This window comes from Corvus brachyrhynchos, unplaced genomic scaffold (assembly GCF_000691975.1).
Source record: "Corvus brachyrhynchos isolate BGI_N302 unplaced genomic scaffold, ASM69197v1 scaffold178, whole genome shotgun sequence".
Taxonomy (NCBI): Eukaryota; Metazoa; Chordata; class Aves; order Passeriformes; family Corvidae; genus Corvus; species Corvus brachyrhynchos.
The window spans coordinates 2,254,452-2,274,198 of NW_008239304.1; the positions used below are offsets into that span (position 1 = coordinate 2,254,452).

Consider the following 19,747-nt stretch of genomic DNA (forward strand, 5'->3'; position numbering starts at 1 on the left):
CATTCTTCAATAAAGATAGTTCCTCTTCATGTAGTTATAACAAAAATCAATTATTCTTAACAATGTGAGTACTTCGTAAACATAAATCGTTAAAACAGAAGTATGCAGACACTCTTTAATGACACATTTCAAAAGTGATTTTGCCATAACTTTTCTGTTCTGTTCTTTTGTTGTATGCATAGTCATGCAAGTTGAATAGGAACTTCAATGAAGAATTCTGTATTTGATTTATGTACTGTTATTTAGTGCAACATTTTTTGTTCTATTTGTACTGTGCTTTTCAGGATAAATTACCGTGAAATTCCTGAACCTAGCAATCATGATTAAATGTATTTATTTGTTTTTCAAAAAAAATTGTTTAGACTGCACTCTTTTTCTCAGTTTAGCCCATTCAGTGTATGAGCAGTACTTTGCAGAGCATGGATGCTCTAAATTTTCAGTTGGAGAGTGAGAATCTTGTTGTAACTCAAGTGAAGGAGATAATGTGCCAGAGAGAAAAATGAATCATGTAAAAAGCCTGGAGAGTTGTAGTCAAGAAACAGATTTTGAAAACGAATCTTGAATTTCAGATTGTTGAAAGAAAAGAAGTTAGAGTTCCAGGGTTCACTACAGTGTCAGAAAATACAGCATATTTTTTAGTCCAAGTGATGGACAATGAAGGCTACATGCTTTTAGCAGGGAGTCTCTCAGCTGTGATCCCCATTCATAATTTTTAACCACAAAATGGGAATTAATTTCATGGGTCCATAAGTTCTATTATTTTGAGGTCAAAGCAGAGCTCCTCTGAATGATGTACCCAGAATATCCAAAGTGTATTTTCTATGGATATAAATGCAGACATTCAAAACTGTATATATTTAATGTTGTTGAGAAAGGATAAGCAATTATGAATTTATTACCAAAGCTACAGGGGATGATATACCACAGAAGTAATATTTGAATCATAGGATACTTCAGGTCAGAAAGGATCATCTACTACACATCGCTGTTCAAAGTGGGGCCACCCTCAAGGACAAAATGTAATAAATGAATGCATAACTTAAATAATTTATTTTTTTTTAATTTTTCTTTAAAAAAAAGATGAGACTGACAAACCTGAAGGTGGTTAAGTTCCGAGAATTAGTTTCTATGATAGAATAAAACGGAAAATGCTGTGTGGTCAGGGAGCTCAGTGGTGCTCATTTTGATGACAAGTGTCCATTGTGCTACTTAGTGCTAGTGAAGACAAAGGAGAGAGAGTTCAGGGTATTAATATTTAAAATACAAAAAAAATGATGGCACTGAGGGATGGAATAAAAACATAAGCCACGTACAATCTGGAGGAAGAGATATACGTAGGTATATGAAACAACAAGTAGTTTTAAAACTATTTTTTCATACGTGTGTGCTCACTGGGATTGAGATCAAAGTGGCTTTTTAAATACAAAAATGACAAATAAAAGTGGGTTTTTTTATGTTTGCTGATAAATTACCTAAGGTTTCTTTTGGGTCATTTTTGCCACTGCAAAGCTGTTCTGTGCTACAAAGTGTTGGGGAAATACTAATTTCTGGACTAGACATGCATTAACAGAGGAGGAAATTTAGCCTTTGGTAGCTGTCAGCTTCTGTATTTTTCTGTAGTTATATTGAATACAGGTTGAGGAGAGATGGGTTGAATGCCTCTTGTGGACATGTATGCATATTTGTGTTTGCATGATGCATGAATTGCAAATAAAGCTACAGAAGTGAAAGCTCTGCTTTGGGTTTCTCCAAGTAGGTTATCTAACAGACTTACACATGATACCTAGTTCAACTCCTTCTAGGTAAAAATCAGTCTTGTTGACATGAGTGTTTCACGTGAGTGTTTGAACGTACATTCTCAAAAGCTGTGAAAAATATTTTCTTGATTCTCTTAAGATACAAGCATTTACTAAGGGGATGAGCCCTGTTTCTGAAATATCTTACCTTTTTAGTGTAAATGAAGCTGAATCAATTGCCAGGGAAGTGTAAATACTGAACAAATTTTTGAACCCCTGCTCCACTCCCTCCTTTGGATTGCTAGAAAAAACCCCACAACCAACATGTGCTCTAGAAAGGTCGCTCTTTGACATACACTTTATTAATGTATTTCAGCCTGTGGTGTTGGTTTGTGCATATGTGTTGTTTGCAAGAGTGAGAGGGGATGGAGGAGTAGGTGTTAATTGAACTGCATCTCTGCATGCTTACAATTTGTTGTCCTCAGAACATATCTGTCCAGGATGTCATCTAGTACTGTTGATTTTCCTGAGAGGATTAGTTCTACTTTTTTTTAAAGCAGGAATATGTTCAGTGTGACTAGGAAGTTTTTTTGTAATGAAACTTTCCTTTTCATACATAAGTACTAGTTTTCATGAGGAACACTGATTATTCATTTCACTCAAAATGGTTTTTCTAAAAAACCTCAAAATAAACGGAAATTAAATGCTAGCATTAATTTCTTACAGAACCTTTTAAAAACTTTTACTCATGTAATTCTCAAGACTATTGTGGTGGTTTATTTCTTGAACTGTCTTCCAGTGTACAGTTGGTAGCCAAACTGAAGAAAATAGAGGAAGAGAATCTCTGTGCATTCACAATCACAGAAAAGATTAGGTAGAATCCGAATGACATAACTTTTTTTCATCTTTTAATTTTGTTTTCCAGAATGACAAATCCCCAGGGCGTTCCACAAGTCGATCAAGTAATATTTCAAAGGTATGTGAAATCTGTTTCCTTTTTCTAGGATTTAAAGAAAACTAGGTTATTAAATATAATACAGTACTTAAATCCATTATATTCCTTATATAGTATTTTATTTACAAAACCCAGATATTAAAGTTTTGCTGCAGAACATTATGGTTACCCTGTAAACTCCGTCATAAATACACAATTAGTCATTACTGTAAAATGTGTAATAATAATTAGCAAACAACACATGCACTTTTTTCACCTGCTTTCCCCAAGTGTTTAATGTTACCTTAACACTTTGGCTTAAGATAGAATTACTACTTCATTTTTCTCCTCCTGCCCTACCCAAATAATAACAGCTGTAATGTGTAGAGCTATGAATCTGTCTTCATTTCAAACTGAATTCTGAATTCCTTTTACAGGGATATATGGCTCCCTGAAGCCAGAACTTTACATCTAGATGCTTTTTGGTTTCTAGGAAACAGAGAAAGGAAACATTAGGAAAGGCAAAATATGATTTGTACTGGAGTTCTCTTGGCTTAACCCCATTTTTTTCTGTATTTTTGGTTCAGATGTGGCTGAAATCTATGCCAAAAAGCCAGTATATACAGGAGGTAAAAGATAAAAACTCAACAATTTTTTGAATCCAAGCCTAAACATCTGCCATGCATTATGCTTGATTATAAATATTAAACATTTTGCATTCAGGGTAAGCACAGTATCCTTAAACCTCTTCCCTACAATATTTTTTTCTGTGGGGTACCCAGTGTAAAACCTTTTTCTTCTCAGAGCCATAAAACAAAAAAAAGACAACAAACCCCAACTATGATTTTAATTTAAAATACTAGTTCTATGGTAAGTTCTGCTGTCTTACATAAAGAAGGGAAAAAGGAAGACAGGGAAAAACATGTAGAATATATCCAGCCTGCTGTAGGATATGGCTGAAACTCTCCCAGATTTACTGCCTATCTTTAAAAATTATATAGTTATAGACTTACAAACTTGATCACTGGGAATTGTAGTAATTACTTTAATTAAGAGTTTTAAATGCATGTCTCTAGCTATAGTTACTGTAAATCTATTATGACTTAGTATGATTTTTTCTGCTTTTTTGAAATACAGGTTCATGGGCTGCACTGTGACAAAGCATAAATGTATTCACTGACATGAGAAACATGCCAGTGCCTAACATTTATTTTGAAGTGATTTCTGCACAAATCAGTATAGTTGCTTATTAGAAAGTGATATTTGCACTGGTTTTAGTTGCAAGCTAAAAGAACAGGTTTTCAGTCCTCTGCACTCGATCTTTTTCTGATTTATAGCATCATTCATTGTTTTGGATCAATTTTTCTATGAGAAGCTACCTGTCAATGAAGTTTTTCAAATGCTGAAAGACATTTGATTAGCATTCCAGTTTCATTTGCTGTCTGACTCAAAATGCTTTTTTGATAAAGCAGGTTTTTATAGGGGTGTGTGTACATAGAAAAGCAAACACCTGACTTTGCAGGTTAATATTGCATGGCAGAAAGTGATAGTAAAATACTGCTCCTCAGAACAAGATTGAAAGCTTCTAGGCCGGATAAACTACATGCCAAAGGCAAGAGCTGTGTTCTGTGCAGTGTCAGATCTTGCACACAATAAAAATTTCAATGGGCAGAAAAATTAGATAGTCTTTATGTAAAACTATAAATTAGTGTCATCAAAACATTGTCTTTCACTGTTTTCCTTTGCCTGTATGTGTAAGTTAAAAGGGTCAAATAGAATTATATTTTAAGAATTACTGTGTGTTGTGTATTCCACCCTTGGCTGGATGGAGCTCCTGCCCCAGAGCAGAGTAGATACCACTGGATTTTGTATATTTCATTTGTGAAATGAAATATAGCATAGATTCTGTAAATAAAGATTCATATTTCATAATGCTCTTAAGTTGTTTATTCGGAGAGGACACCTGACATTTGCAGTGTATGCTTGGGCAATTTTGCATGCTAGGTACATTAACTCTGAATTTTGTGGTATTACAGATTAAACTGAATTGCTGAACATTGAATATGTCTTACTTAGTTATAATGAGAAAGAATGGTTTTGATTTGTTATTTTCCAGATATTAGTTAGTATATACCTATCCAATCCAGAGATTTTAAAATCAAACATTCCCTAGAGAAGTGAAAAAATATATATATATATATATATATAATTTTCTGGCAAGAATTTCAGTAATAGACTATTTAAGGCAAATGAAAGAACAAAACTTAAAATATTTGACTGACAGCTGTGGCTGTCTTCAGTGAAAAGCCACCTGGGAATTCATTCATTCATTCACCTCAGCCTTTCATTTATTTATATCAAGGAAACTGCCCTGGAACTCCAAAAGCAACTGCTTCTGTTAGTTTTCCAATCAGAGACAATTAGGAAAATGTATCAGTGTCTGTTTTTGCTGCACTTCTGGTAATAACCTAGATTTTTCCTGTGCAATCAATAAATCAAGAAACAATCTTTTTGCATTCTTCCCTGCTAGCGTTAGATTATTAAATCATATTTTGGATTGATCAGTATTTCACATTACTTTGTATGGAAAAAGTGTAGCCCTAGTTAGTAATTACAGCTTTCAAAACCTATCTACATAAAGAAACCTACACATAAATAAAAATATAAAGTATTTGGAAATGTGAGTTATGAACCAGCTTTGATGATTTTAAATTATTACTATTTTTTTAAGCATTAGACTTTTTTCCCCACCTATTTCCTATGTTGCTGGTAGCAGAAGGAACTTTATTATTCTTTGTAAAAGATAGTATTTTGCAGTGTTCTGGATTTCAGAATTGAAATTGTCCTATCTGCATGTGTTTAAAATCTATGTAAGTGAAAAACTTGACCTTGTCCATTACCTACTTGACATTGCTTAGTTTTCTGTGTGCTGTAGCTTTTTTCATTAAAATTCTTATGTCTTCCTAAACACATGTATAATTTAAGAGGAAAGCTAGTCAGAGAAGGATCTGGTGGATTCATTGTTTTCTGTTGTGGTTAACCAGTGGAACAAATCTCATGTCTGAATTACAGTCTGTAGAGGTTATGCTTTATATGTGTTTCTGAGGCTGCCTGGTTATGTTAAAATGCTTTCTGGAAGAAATGTTTCTAAAACATTGTAATTATCTTTCTGTATGTTAATTATGATTCAAGAGCTCATTAGAGAAGGATGCTCTCTCAGCAGCAAGATTAGAAATTCTCTGATGGGAACCTTGGGCTTATTTTTCAGTGCAGGGAAAATCAGGCTTGGAGCAAATTGCCTGATTTTTTTTTTTGCCTCAATTACTTCTCAAAAACCTGGAGCAGGTGTTAGAACACTTTTTATTTACAAGTCTCTGAAGCAGCCATCTAATAAAACTCTGTTGAGTTATATCAGGAAGTGAGGTGCTTGTTTTGGAATATTCTGTGTGATAATGTTCACATTTCTAATTTAGAATATGAATAACAATAGAGGAAAGAAAGAAGGAAAGAATTGTTTTTACTGTATGTTAGCAATTTCTGATTTCTTGTGTCGGGTGGGGCTCCTCTCAGTAAGATACAAACGAAAACCAAAAGGCACCAGGATGCCAAAGTAGTGCTCACTAAAGTTCTAGATGAAAAATTTATTGTTGCCAATGTATTGATTGTTGATTTGAGCCACTCAGTTTGTGACTCTGAAATAAATTTCACAAACTGGGTATCAAATTCTGTAATAAGTAATATAATATTTATCCTTTTGAATTATAAGTTACCATTTAATCTCTTCCATTAAGATTGAATAATCTTTCACATGGGTTTTGATACTCTCAAGTATTTCATCCTCTCAGTACAAGGTGAATGTATGAAGAGTCCTGTATGGCAGTGTGGATGGTTTACACAGCTTGAGGCAGAACTGACTATTACCCACTGTAAGTGTGTAATGGGCCAAACATGCCACCATGTCTGAGGCAGTGGCACCAACAGAGAGCACATAATGTCTCCTGTCAGCATTATTGTAAGGAGGAATGATAGGTTTTATGGTGAAAAAAAAACATAAAGGAGCTCAAATGTTCTTTTTAAAGAAGTTCTTACCATGGACTTTGATTGCCAGCACCAGGATTGCAGCATTTCCAAGATCACCTGTTGCATGTCTGAATCCTAAAGACTGGCTGTGTGACCCCTTGTGTTTTGCTACAGGGAACTACAATGCTACAAGTTGATCCATAGTTTTTACTGTTCTCTGCCAATTTCACATTAATCATAAATGAAATCTCTTCCAGATTGGTAGTTGATTTTTTTTCAAGGAACCATGTAGCCCCATCCCTTCCAAGTGTAGGTTCTAGATTACTGTAATGAGCAACTGAGAAGAAAACTTAGGGCTTTCAAAAAAGAAAACAAATCAAGCAAAAAAATAAGTCCTTGCTCTTGTAAAGCGTAAAATGTCATCCTTCAAAAGTGCTTTTACAATAAATAATACCAGGTATACAAAACTGGCATTAGAATATGAGTATAAGTGTTATGTTAGTCATCAAATCGTTCTTCTTGCTCATAAACAGAATCATTATTATGAAAGGTGAAGCCTAACCTAGCGCTTAGCTCTCATTTACTGAAAACAGTGCAAAGTAAACAAGTTAGTGAAAAGATTTTGTTCATCAAAACAGAATTTGAAGGCAAAAATAAAAGGCAGAAAACCAGAAAAACTAGACTTAGATCCATTGCATAGTAACTGTTTCTGCACTTTTTAAATTCCTAGATATGAAAGTTTAATTTTTATGTGTAGAGAATGCTTTGTGGTTTGTCCATACAATTTATTCTTTATTTAAAATTAGCTTAACAAAAGGCAGGACAGCAGAATTTATGTAAGTCTGCCCAAAACTTGAATTTCTGAATAAAATTGCATGAATGTATGCTGATAATAAGCACATGGGGGCAACTATTAGAAAATAATTCAATTTCAGTTTACTCTTGGATACGCTTTTTTTTGGACCTGTTATAAACTCATGTTCTACTGAGAGGGAATACATAAAAATGTGTGATTGTATGTGTACAAGAATGTGTACGGTTTTATTAAATCACTGTTTTTATCAACAGTGTTTTCTGAGTATACCTGAATGTGTCACATTGATGCATCCAGATAAAACTGCATATATGTGTGGAATGGGTTGTGCCACAATTTTTGTTTTTATACAAGCTTACACAGTGTGTAACGCCTGTATATAATTTTAATTTCTGCTATCACAAAATTCAGTCCTATCCTATGATAGCCAATATCATACAGAAGTAGCTGTTTTGTTTTCAGTAAATGGAGGATACAAATTATTACCTATGCTTATTGTGTATAATTATTATAATTATCTCCATAAATGTAAATAATAATGATGATCTGTTACATGTATGCTCCTGGAAGTGTTTGCATGGCATTTAATTTTTCACCATGGCACTCTGAAGCCCATTTCACGTATTTGTCCTAAAAACAATTAAGCAAACTTTATCTCTTCAGAGTTACAAAATTGGGGGTGTTCATGCAGATTTAGGTTTATTGCACTTCATAATAAATATGGTATCTCCTGTTTTTTGCAGTGATGCATTCTCAGGGTTTCACTTATTTAGTTTTAGTCATTTTAATATTCTTACTACAACTCTTTTGCCTTGGCACATTTAGGCTTCTCTCTTCCCTTAGGGATGGAATAAATAGACATCAAATACACACCAGAATGGAGTTGTTCAAATATAACTATATAACAAATATAACAATAACTGATATCCTCACGGATGGGAGTTTATCCAGTCTCCCTCCCGTGCAGTCCACCAGTCCAAAGGAAGAATATGGTGGGTGTGTGCACTCACATGCATATGCACTTGTGAGAGCATGGCAGGAGCATCATCTGAGTGGAAGCTGTGCAGTATATAGGAATGTTTTGAGGGTTGCAGTCTTGCAGATAGAGAGACATGTGAAAACAGATGTCTGCTTTGGAATAGAAATTCTGAATGGCTCTCTGAGTACTGACTACCTCAGAAATAAAGGGCTGCAAAATCCAGTAACAAAGAAAATACATGTTTTGTGCTTCACCTTTCCTATAGGCTAAATTTCCTTTGAGTTCCCTCCAGACAGTCAAAAGCTGCTGGTCTTATGGCTCTGCACCTTTTGCATAAAATCTGGTACATCCTTTGTTCCAACTGCCTACATTTTTTTTAAGAAGTATGAACCATTTTTATTAAGAAAGTGATAATGATTAGAATGATGCATCCTTGAAGAGACTCATGAATGAAAAATACTGTGTTGCTACGATATGAAGAGTTTTGCATACTATAATCCATCTGATAATTCAGAGTTTAGCTAGCAGTGCTTCTATGCCTGTAGAAAAAGTGGATTTTTTAGTTGAATCTGTACCTTGAAAATAAAGATTAACATAGATTAATAAGGCAGGAGAAAACAACTTAAGCAAGCTGATTGAATCTACAAGTTAGTGTCATAATTACTAGTTTGCTTCATTTTTTAAATGATAGTATAGATTTGCCATTTGCAATTTTGATTTTAGATTTCAAACCACTTTATAGCGTGATCATACTGACTTTCAAAGGTGCTGAATGGTACTGCTTGGCAGAATCCTAAGGATATTTCTGTTCCTTCCTTGTGAGTTACTTTTCCCTTTATTCCTTCTCTTCAGAGGCAGGTGAAAGGAGGGGAAGGAGGAGAGAAAGAAAAGGTTTGGAGAAGAAATGTGCAAGGAATAATTTACGAAAAAAAGAAAATCTGTGAAAGATAATTTAACAGAAATTCATTTGCCAATTAATGTAACAGTTGCTGTAAAGGCTTCAATCAGATTTAAATAACTTTGAAATCTGAGCACAAAGCAGGAACTCCATCATGAAGAAACAAATAAAGAAAAGAAAAAAACCAAAAAACCAAACAAACCAAAACCCAGAAATCCCCTTCCCCAAACCCATGCACATAAATTTCAGTTGCCGTTGAGACCGAGCTTGTAAAATAACACCCGGCTTGGGCCACCTTCACCATCTTTTTTAACTTTTTAGACCTGAGGAAATGTCCACAAAAAAAGTTCATAGAGGTGTATTTTTCCACAAAATGTTGCATTGTTTACAAAGGAGAAATTTTCAGATTAAAATACACAGACTGGGTCTCCTGCTGAGCCTATTGCTATACAAACTGCTCTAATCTTCTAAGGTGTCTATTCCTTTGTGTGCTGTTTTTCAAATAGGATAGAGTTTCAGCTTTTTGACTATAATGGCTGGTGGGATCTGGAGTATTCTATGATGCATCACTGCTATTAGAGCAAACTCAGCAGGAGAATAAAAGCATTAGACATATTCCCTGTCTGCCCTATCACCCATCAGTTGGCTGCAGCTTTCTAGTTCAGCACTGTTGTAAGTTGACCAGCTTTTGGAAATGCCTCTATTCAGAACAGAGACAGGAGAGGATTCACTAGCCTTTCTGGTGGTATCTGAGAGGCCATTTTATATAAGCTGTCCATTACATCATCTGGTTTGTTAATTTAAAGCTTCACTCCCTTCCTATGGGAATCTTTGCACTTCTGGAGTCTGTTTTTACTTAGCTTTTCAGTTAGGCCAAAGTAGAGCCCTTCTCTGTCCTTAGGCAGAGCACAACGTTTCTCATGTTCCTGCACTAGTTTCAACAGGTTAAGCAATACATGGTCTGTAAGGACTCCCTTTTTTTTCTTTTTTTAAATTATTATCTGGAAACTTCTATCAGATCCTGAACACCTAAGTAAAGGCAGTCTTGATGTGAAATTCTTACTGTTTTTACCGGTTGAACTTAATTTTGTCCCCCATATCTGTCTTTGCTGGTCTTCTAACACAGACACATGTGTGTGACTGAAGGCCCCTTGTGTTGGGTAAATGATTATCATCTCGCTTATCCTGAAAACTCTGTATTTACCAGTATTCTGTTTGAAAAGCACACTATCAACATACCAAAAATAATTATGGATGAGTGCCTGTCATGTCTGTTAATTGAATTTCATATCCTTGACAAGAGAGTTCATCTAAACTGGCCAAGACAGCAGAAGGTGGTGACTTGGGAATCTCTCTCTACTAACAATCTTTTTTGAAATGCCAGACCTAATCAGCTGGAGTTGGCATTATCCCTTAGACCTCTTTCTTGTGTTGATGACATAGAGAAATGAGTTGCCTTGCTCATAAATGAATTTTGAGACAGCTTTATTTTGAATTACCACATTTAATTCTGCTACTGATATAATTCGTTGTGATAGAATTAGTACACAGCTTGTTTAGTTTTCTCATTCCAGTGAGCTGTACAACATACCTGTCTGAAGAAGACATTCATTCAAGGAATACTATTTTTAAAAATTTCGTTATTCTGCCTCTCAGATGGAATTGGAGTCCTCAGCATCAATCTGATCCCTCTATTCACTAAATACAGTATCTCAAAATATTCAGTGTGCTGCATAGCAATATAACAATGGGATAGCAATTATAGCAATAAGATCTGTCCGCTTGAGACTGTTTCCAACATCTGGTGCAAATACATTCCCAAAAGAGCTGGACCGATAAGACGTGAGCAGAATGTATTTAAATTATCATGTTCTGGTTTGTCAGATATGCCTTGAAAATACACAATTCTCTCTGTAAATACACTACCCAAGTAAATGCCCCTTTAGGTATCTTTGCTCTCAGACTGGATTTAAGAGACACAATTATTTAAATTTTTTAAATAATTTTGGGATGTATAGCTTGTAGAAGAGATGGCAAAGAGGGAATATTGCCAAAAGAATTGGGGTAAATTCAGAGGCTGTGCTGGTAGCAGAAAGCAGATACAGTTACTGCTGTCAGAACAGGGTAGGATGAAAATGCAAAGGGGGTTGGGGATAGAGGTCTGGACTAGGCATCCAGCTGAGCTGAAATTTACAGGTTCTTAAAAAGAGCTCATCTAGCTGTGAATTATTATATTCATATGAAATGTGGTAGCAAGGGCAGACCTGATGTTAGGTCTTTCCACTACTGTTTAATTAAAAAGACTGGACCTAGTTACAAAATAAGGGCCTCCATTTCCTGTGAAGTACACAAATCAACATCAGAAAATTAATATCAGAAACACTAACATTTTTGATTTTAGAAATCACTCCATCAGTTCATTTTTGTTTCCACAACATCAAACACTTTTAAGAGTCAGCTAGACAGGGTGTTGGGACATTCTGTCCACACTGTGCTTTTGCTGAGAAAGGTTGGGCTCGGTCCCATCCAACCTGATACTCTATGATTCTATGATTTTACCATTAAAAGCTAATTTAATGTAGATAAAAATCAAAATTTGTGTCACAAAGTTGTAGAACCAAATGAATTAAATTTGATCACAGGTAAGTATCTGAATTATCTTGTGTATAACTTGTCATGTTGGAGTTTTCATGCTTTTTTTTTGAAGACTTAAGTGGCACATTGGCTTTTTGCCTGCCAGTTGTCATGTTTACTGCAATAGGGTTTAGACAAACAAGCAAAAAGTATTCATTTTTGCAAAAGATATTTATGTAAATTGGTTTTGAAGGAAATAAATTTTTCTCTGAGTTATGTGCAACTAAACATAACATCATTATGCCTGTAGATTTGACTGAGCAGGGCTGAAACAGTCCAGACCTCTTGACAGTTGAAAGTGAAATGTAAGATTAAAGTAGTCAAACTGGTAATGTAATTTTTATCTTAAAATAATTAGATTTCCACCTGTCTGCAGTTCCAAATAGTAAGTGTAAAAGCTTTTCAAGGAGTTTGTTTAATTTTTGGCTTTATTTCAGCTCTCTTAAGAGCTGTCTAGCTGGCTTCCTGCTTTAATAGCTGCTGAAAGTTTCTTGAACTTTTGCAGACCTGCTGTATGGTTACTGGGCCAGCTTAGCCAGTCTCCTTATCCCTTCAAAGGGTACTGCTTGTAGGAAGGTGATATAAAAATTCCTTTTGCCACATGGAGGTTATGTGACCACCACTTAGGACCAGGCCAAGCCCCTGTAGTACAGGGATCCAAAAAGAAGCAGTGGTAACAGTCCTGGAGCAGTGAGGGGAAAAAAAATATGAACTCATCATGAGGGATGAATTCAGGAGTCCACACTCGCCTCTGGGGCTGGATTTCTTTAGCAGTCCTTTGCCTGAGGTTTAGTCTGGGGAGATGTTTTTTCACACAGCAGCAGCATGTAACCCAATAACATTAGTTACTGGCGCTGATGTCTGCATCTTTCCTCATTAAGTAGCTTAAGATATGCCTAATTACTTAATGCTAATCACAGAGGCTGAAGTGGAAGATTATGTACCCAACCATGCATATAACATATGTTTCTAATATGCATGTAAGAAAAATTCATATTCTGTCACAATACATATAATTGAAATATTGCTTTTGTAGAACAGGAGATACAAAGTACAATTTCTCTTTCTGATACTTGTCCTTTTCTTCCAGCCTGACACTGCATGTAGACACACTAATGTTTTCCTTTGACTGGTGAATCCAGACATGGCAAAAACTTAGAACAGGAGGATTGTGTCCAAATGCTTTATCAATTTATTTTCTCTTTTTGGCTTAGTTGTTGTATCTCTGAGCTTCGTTCATGGAACTGAAAGCAAAGAATTAGTAATATTGTTGGTGGTTTTGGTGTATTTTTGCAATATTAATCAACAGGTAAAAATGGTTACTTGAATTCCAAGAGCTAGAAGATTGTTTTCATGCAAAAGCACTGTTCTTAAGTCTCAGCTCATATCCAAATAAAAGCAAAAATGCACATAGTGGTGATTGATGTTTCCAAAAGATGTCTGCATTAAATATAATGGATATTGAGAACCTTGGATAAAAGTGAAGTGTTGGTAGGTACTTGCTATATGTAATTATTTTTGCTTGTACTACTAATTTGCAAACACCTTTTTAACACCACAAAAGTATCTGTGAAAGTTGAGCGGGAAATAATTTCAATTATCTGACTGAATTTGATTTGCTCCTACAAAAGATTGGGACGACAGGCTTTACATCTTTGCATGATTTGTACTTTGTACTCTTGCTTAATAGTCATCCTTCCCTTGCATCTGGTGTATGATCTTAGGGAATTCTGAGGCTTGTAGTATCTTGTCAGCATTTGGTAGTGGTGCTCCCAATGGGATGGGGTTGCATACTAAAAGCTAATACTCCTGATCAGCTACAGGAAGGTCATGACCTTTAGAATGATTTGTGTTGAACCCACTTCCCACAATACCATGTCTTGTGAGGGATCCTGAAGAATCACAATGCTTTACATTTGGATTCCATACAATTCTGCTGCCAATAGACAGCAAGGCAGATTGAAATGGTTTGCTGTTAACACCATCAAAATATATTTTCAGTGAAAGTCTTGGGTAATCGAATCTGCAATTTGTAGCAACAACCTTATGAGCAAAATGTCACATACGTGTTTTATATCTGTCATTTTAAAATGTCATACACATGTTTTATATCTCTTCTGCTGCTTGAGAATGTGATCAGCTCTGTAGAGATGCAGCCTGCACTTTGGATTTTTCAGGATCATCTCAGTTTAACTTTTTCAGCTCTTCTAGAAGATCTGATTGCCTTGAAAATCTTTTAAAACACACTCTAATCTTCCTGCTGTCTCATCAGTCCACTTAACCTAGGTTAGCTTTGGGTTCTTTATCACTCAAAGTATCGTAAATGCACTTCACGTGATTTGGAAAGGAATCATCATGGTTGTTTGCACAAAAGAAAACCAGTATTTTTTCCCATCAGACATGTCCAATAGACCCAAATGAAAATTCAAATGTTGAAAGCTGCTTCCTCAAACAGTGACAAAAAGTAGTCATGGGCGAATGAGAGCTCAAACACTTCAGTCGTACTTAGTTCCACAAATAGGTTTCACTTTTGTTCAAGCTTCCTGTATTTTGTGAGCTTCTGTGCATTCAACAGTGCGCTATGAACAGCAGGAACAGTTATTTTAATTTTGTGATCATGTGGCAAAGCAGTAAAATATCTGCAATGTATTTCATGGACAAAGATTCCAAACTGTATAACTTATTTCAACAGGCAAGCAGTCCTACAACAGGAACAGCTCCCAGGAGTCAATCCCGGTTGTCAGTCTGCCCCTCCACTCAGGACATTTGTAGGTATGTGCTGAGAAAAATATACTCTCATCTGGCTGATATTTGTTAGTTGTTTTTATTAAATGTTATGTAGCTCTTGCTTCTGCTTAACTTTATTCATAATTGACATAGACTAGTTTTCTTTTGATCTCTCTTTGTTTTAGTTTTGTTTTTGCTTTTTAGTCTCATGTTTTTCTATTAAAATTCATGTTCTCATTCTCATCCTTTTTTTTTTTTTTTTTGTAATCTCTCTTTCCACCCACCTTTACCATTTCCATCCCTTTCCTTTGCTTACTGCTTTGTCTAGATCTACTACCTTGCATGATTTGTCAGAAGATGAGCTTGAACATGCAACCCCTGTCATGGTGCTGGCTCCTTCTAATAGGGAGCCTGGTGGTAAGAAGCACATAAAACGAAGGTTTAGGTTGAAAAGAGAGACTGGAGAAAATGGTGAGCACACAGAAAAACAAGGAAAGGGGAGAAACTGTAAATTGCATCCTGAGCCTCCGAGATCCAGCTGGAATGCATCCGATTCATCATCATCTTTGGATGAGAGTCAGTGGGCTCAGGCTAGGAGAAGAGCAAGAGAGAAGGCCAGGATGGCCAGGAGAGGGAGAAGAAACAATAGATCATGCAGTAACCAGGATGGCTCATCAAACAATAATGCTGTTGAGCTTGTCACCTTGGGGACAACGGGAAAAAAGAAACAAGAGGTATCTGACCCTGAGAATCCTACTTTAAATCACCGGCGAAGGATTCCAAGGCTTAAGGAATCTCAGTCTTCAGCATCATCTCAGGAAGCAAGGATTTCCTCAAGAAGATGTGGGAAAAGCAAAGGCAAAAGCTGCCACAGAGATCAGCAGCCTGCACCTTTCCTTAGACACATGAAGGACTCCTTTGCAGAGGCAGGCTCTGGCAGCGATGCTCGGGCAGTCCCAGATAATGGAGCACCTGCTGGGGCAGGGCCCACTGTGCCTCATGCTGCTCAGAAGGCTCCAGTATTGTATGATGACTGGTCTGATGATTTAGAAGTATGCAGGTTAGTCCCTAATAAGGATTTAGCATTCTTAAAAGGAGTTTCTCCCTGCCACAGTCTGAGTGCCTTTCCCTTGACTGCTTTCTGTCCCTATTTCTCAGTAATAAACTGCTAGGCAGGCCACAGGAAATAACACAAAAACCTTTGCTACAGAGAAATTAGCATATCTCAATCTGAAGACATACTTCTCTTACTTAAAAAGAGTAATCCTACAAAGGAACCAAATGTTTGTCTTTGCTCCATGAAGATGTGCCCACTTTGTCCTCTGGCTGAGTATTGCTGTGTTTTAAATGTCCAGCCAGAGGCAGAGAATGAAGCAGAGTGTCAGCTCAATACAATGGGATATGGAGCTTTTCATCCTTAAGTGATCAGTTCAAATCCAGCTTTGGTCCCTCTATGCCATTTTTCAATGACTTATGTGAAATAAATTTATGGTCTTGATTCAGTGTCCTCCAGAGTTGCCATTACCTCAGGAATCCCGTGGATGGTGCCTGCAGAACACTGTCTCCAGTGCAGCATAATTTGTCCATGACTTCGCAATGCCAAACATCTCAACACTGTGAATGTGTATGAGCTGTTAGTTCAGTCACCCCTCACAAGGACTAGAATAGTACAAAAGGATGATTGGGCAGAATAAGCAGTAAAATAAAAGCTTTGAGAAAGAAAAAGCAACACCGAGAGTTCTCTTTAGCTCAGAATTTCAGACTTCTGACAACCTGATGCCCTTGGTGTGAAGCATGCAACCAGAAAGTAAGGATTTTACCCTGGAAATGAGAGCAAGTTAGACACTTCTGGGCTACCATCCAAATTTGGACTACACAGCCAGGAAGGCTTGAGTTACTTTGTTCAGTGGTAAATGAAAATGCACCATCCCTTAAGTCTAACAGAACTGAAACAAGTATTTCCTTTTTTTCTCTCGCCAAACTTGTGAGCCAGCATTGACTCTCATCTACAAAGTGTCAATCAGGCTTAGTTTCTTCATATGGTAACCCGAAACTTCTCACTTTTCTTTGCTGGGAAGAATTTGCGTGGAAATGTAAACAGAGGATGAGGAAGTTCATGATGCCACATCATGCAATTTCACAATGTGCTTTAACTTAGTAAAACACTGCAAAGATCCTATTTCTGAAAAGAAAAAAGGTAATATGCAGTCCTTCTGTGTTTTCTCACAGCAGGAGATATAAGTCATTACTAATGCAGCTGGTGCTATGCACTCCTTGTACTTACCAAGCAAAAACACACATTTCTATTGTCTGACCATTGTCTGTCATAATAATTTAAGGTTCTTCAAAGTCCAGCTGTGTTTGTGCATGAGCTTGTATATCAGGAACAGGCTTGGGATCTCTCTGCCTTATAGAAATGCAAGGAAACAGCAGCAGTGGTGACCATGTTATTGAAATGTATCTAGAGGGCATGATGCAGACATGTGCACAGGTAACTACAACAGCTTCAGAGTTGTCTTAGATTTCTGAACTACCCAGTCTGCATGTATTGAAGATCCCCTGTAGTACACGCAGTACATACAGAACAGGTAATTTAATCATTATTAAGAACATGAGCTACCCAAGACCTGAAAAAAAATATTTCAACATGGGTCTTCATATGGGCTTAACTATACTGTAGTAAAAAAAATACACGAATAAATAAATAAATAAATGTGTGTGTATATATTTACACACACATACTATATATAAAAAAAAAAAATCTGTTATTGCCTTATGTAGATTAGTCCTAACTGTTGCTCAAATCACCAAACTTAGAATTTACTTTCAGATGGAAAGTAGATTCCAGTCTTTTGTTTGTCTTCTCAACCCACTGAATTTCATTATAATTTTTCAGGCGCTTTTTGCAAGACTTGGAGTTTGGTTCAAGGATGGACCTTTTGGGTGCCCATGCAGACTTTTCAGCCAGGCTCTTGTTTAGTTGAGAAAGGTTGAAAACTTTTGATAAGTATGTGCCTCTAGGCTCACTATCAGTGGAGGCGTTCTTTTGAGCAAGCAGCATTAAACTCAGTGTGGTTGATAATGAGACCTGTTCTGCAAAATTTCTCAAGACAGTCATAATCGCATTTTTCTTCATGTCAGGGATAATGCTATTTTTTTGTCATCATTACGATACGATACATCGTTATGGTACGTCATTAACAGGTGTATCATAGTGACTGTAATACATCTAGGAAAAACATTGCAAAATCAAAAGCAAGTTAATTTTTCATAGCTAATAAGTTGTCTAACTTATCAGTTTGCAGACAGCTGAAGAAAAATGAAGACATGTTTTTACTGCCAATTCAGACTGTAGTTTCTGTTTCTCAGGACAGGTCTATGCACTTCCTTGATTTGTGTTCTGTGTTACGGGTTTTTTTCTCAAATTCACAACCTCCCATCTGAAACAAAAAATAAGTAATTACATGTCAATAGACTTCTGCAGATGTACACCACTTTTCTGCATGAGAAATAAAAAAAGGAGGGTGGTTTTGTGATGTTTATTCTAAGACTAGGTTAGCATAGCTGGTTGTGATGTGGAAAATTAGTTTTCCTGGGGTGTTTCTTCAAGCTTTTCATCCTAGCTGTTCATGTGTTTTAGTTGATATGACAGCACTGGCTGAGAGGAATGGCCCTCACCTAAATAGGATTGCGTGGAAATAGCAGAGGACTGGGGATCATAAACATCTCTTGGTGACAGTTATTTTGTCTTTAAGTTTCTGGGTAGACAGCCTTTTTTCTTCATTTCCTCATGGATTGCTGGCAGTTTCTTCAATCTGCATTTAGTTCCAGCATAGGCACATTAGTCAGATAGAGTACCATTGTGCAATATGTTCTTCAGCTAGTCTGAGGGGAGCCTCTTGGTCACTTCAGCGAAATATTTCCCCGTCTAGTGTCACTGATCCTTTCCAAAATGCTGAAACAATGTCATGGCATCAATGCTGACCTTTACAGTCTCTTCCCTGAACTACTTTCTCCTGGAGTCTGTTAGGAAGCAAGGTTTCTTCTGAGATACAAACATAAGTTCTGGCCATGCTGAGTTGTTTTGGCACCTCATTTTATTTAAGTTTTTTTAAAGATTCACAGGATATACTTTCTAAATCATACAGTTGGATTCCCCTTTTCCTAAGTTGCCCTGTGTTTGAGATTTTCTACATATATAATTTATCCTGGAATTTGCCATGTGGCTTGAGACACAGTCTCAGAAATAGCTTTCTTTGGTCTGCATGTGGATAATCTCCCTGAAGGGAACAGCTCTGTATTGGACATGACAAAGTGAATGGATTGTGAGAATTTCGTCACATGGATTTTCACATGGAAATTACTAAAAAAAGAAAATTGGTTAGTTGATATTACCACTAGTGGATCATAAGTGCTTTATGTATTGATTCTGAATATATCTTGTGGTATTTTTATTATTGACTATATAGTTGAAAGATATTTTATGTTTGACTAGTTAGGCTTTTGGTGTAAAATCTTTTTGTAGTACTGATTCAGTCATTTCAGGAAAAACACATGCACTTACATAAAGTGGAGTTCCTCACTTTGAAAAAAAGATGCTTATCGGAAGTTGAATTTTGTTTTGTTGGACTCTGAATGACTCCTTCTGCAGTCAGGTAATGGCAGGCCCTCATTTGAGGAGTAGGGCATGTGAGAAAACAGGCAGGGAGGGGAGGAAGTAAAAGAGATTATGGAGTTGATTCATGAGATCTGCAGAGTATATTTCAAGCATAATTTTTAAAAAACAGTTTTAAAAATCTAGTGTGTGTTAATTAAAAGGCCATTATAAACTTAGGAAAAGAATAATATGGGCATTTTTGTGTGTTAGGACAATTATATATGGGAAGAAATAGAGTATATGTATTGCATATGACAAGAGGCAATATGATTATCTAACTTGTCTGTGAAATCAAGTGCTGCAACAGGGTTTTGGTTTTTTTTTTCCTTAATATTATTTAATATAAAT

The 19,747-nt window shown here is 36.2% G+C and overlaps 1 protein-coding gene across 7 annotated transcripts in view; it reads left to right on the top strand.

The window, feature by feature from the left end:
• Window positions 1-19,747, top strand: part of MARCH1 (membrane associated ring-CH-type finger 1) — a 153,822-nt gene that overhangs the window by 103,577 nt on the left and 30,498 nt on the right. For 5 of the 7 annotated variants that reach the window (XM_017740623.1, XM_017740619.1, XM_017740621.1 and 2 more), the window contains 3 exons: window positions 2,662-2,712; window positions 14,708-14,787; window positions 15,071-15,802. In XM_017740623.1, coding sequence (XP_017596112.1) covers window positions 2,662-2,712; window positions 14,708-14,787; window positions 15,071-15,802 — 863 coding nt within the window. The remainder of the gene's footprint in view (window positions 1-2,661; window positions 2,713-14,707; window positions 14,788-15,070; window positions 15,803-19,747) is intronic. The other 2 variants (XM_008638590.2, XM_017740624.1) reach the window with 1 other exon arrangement.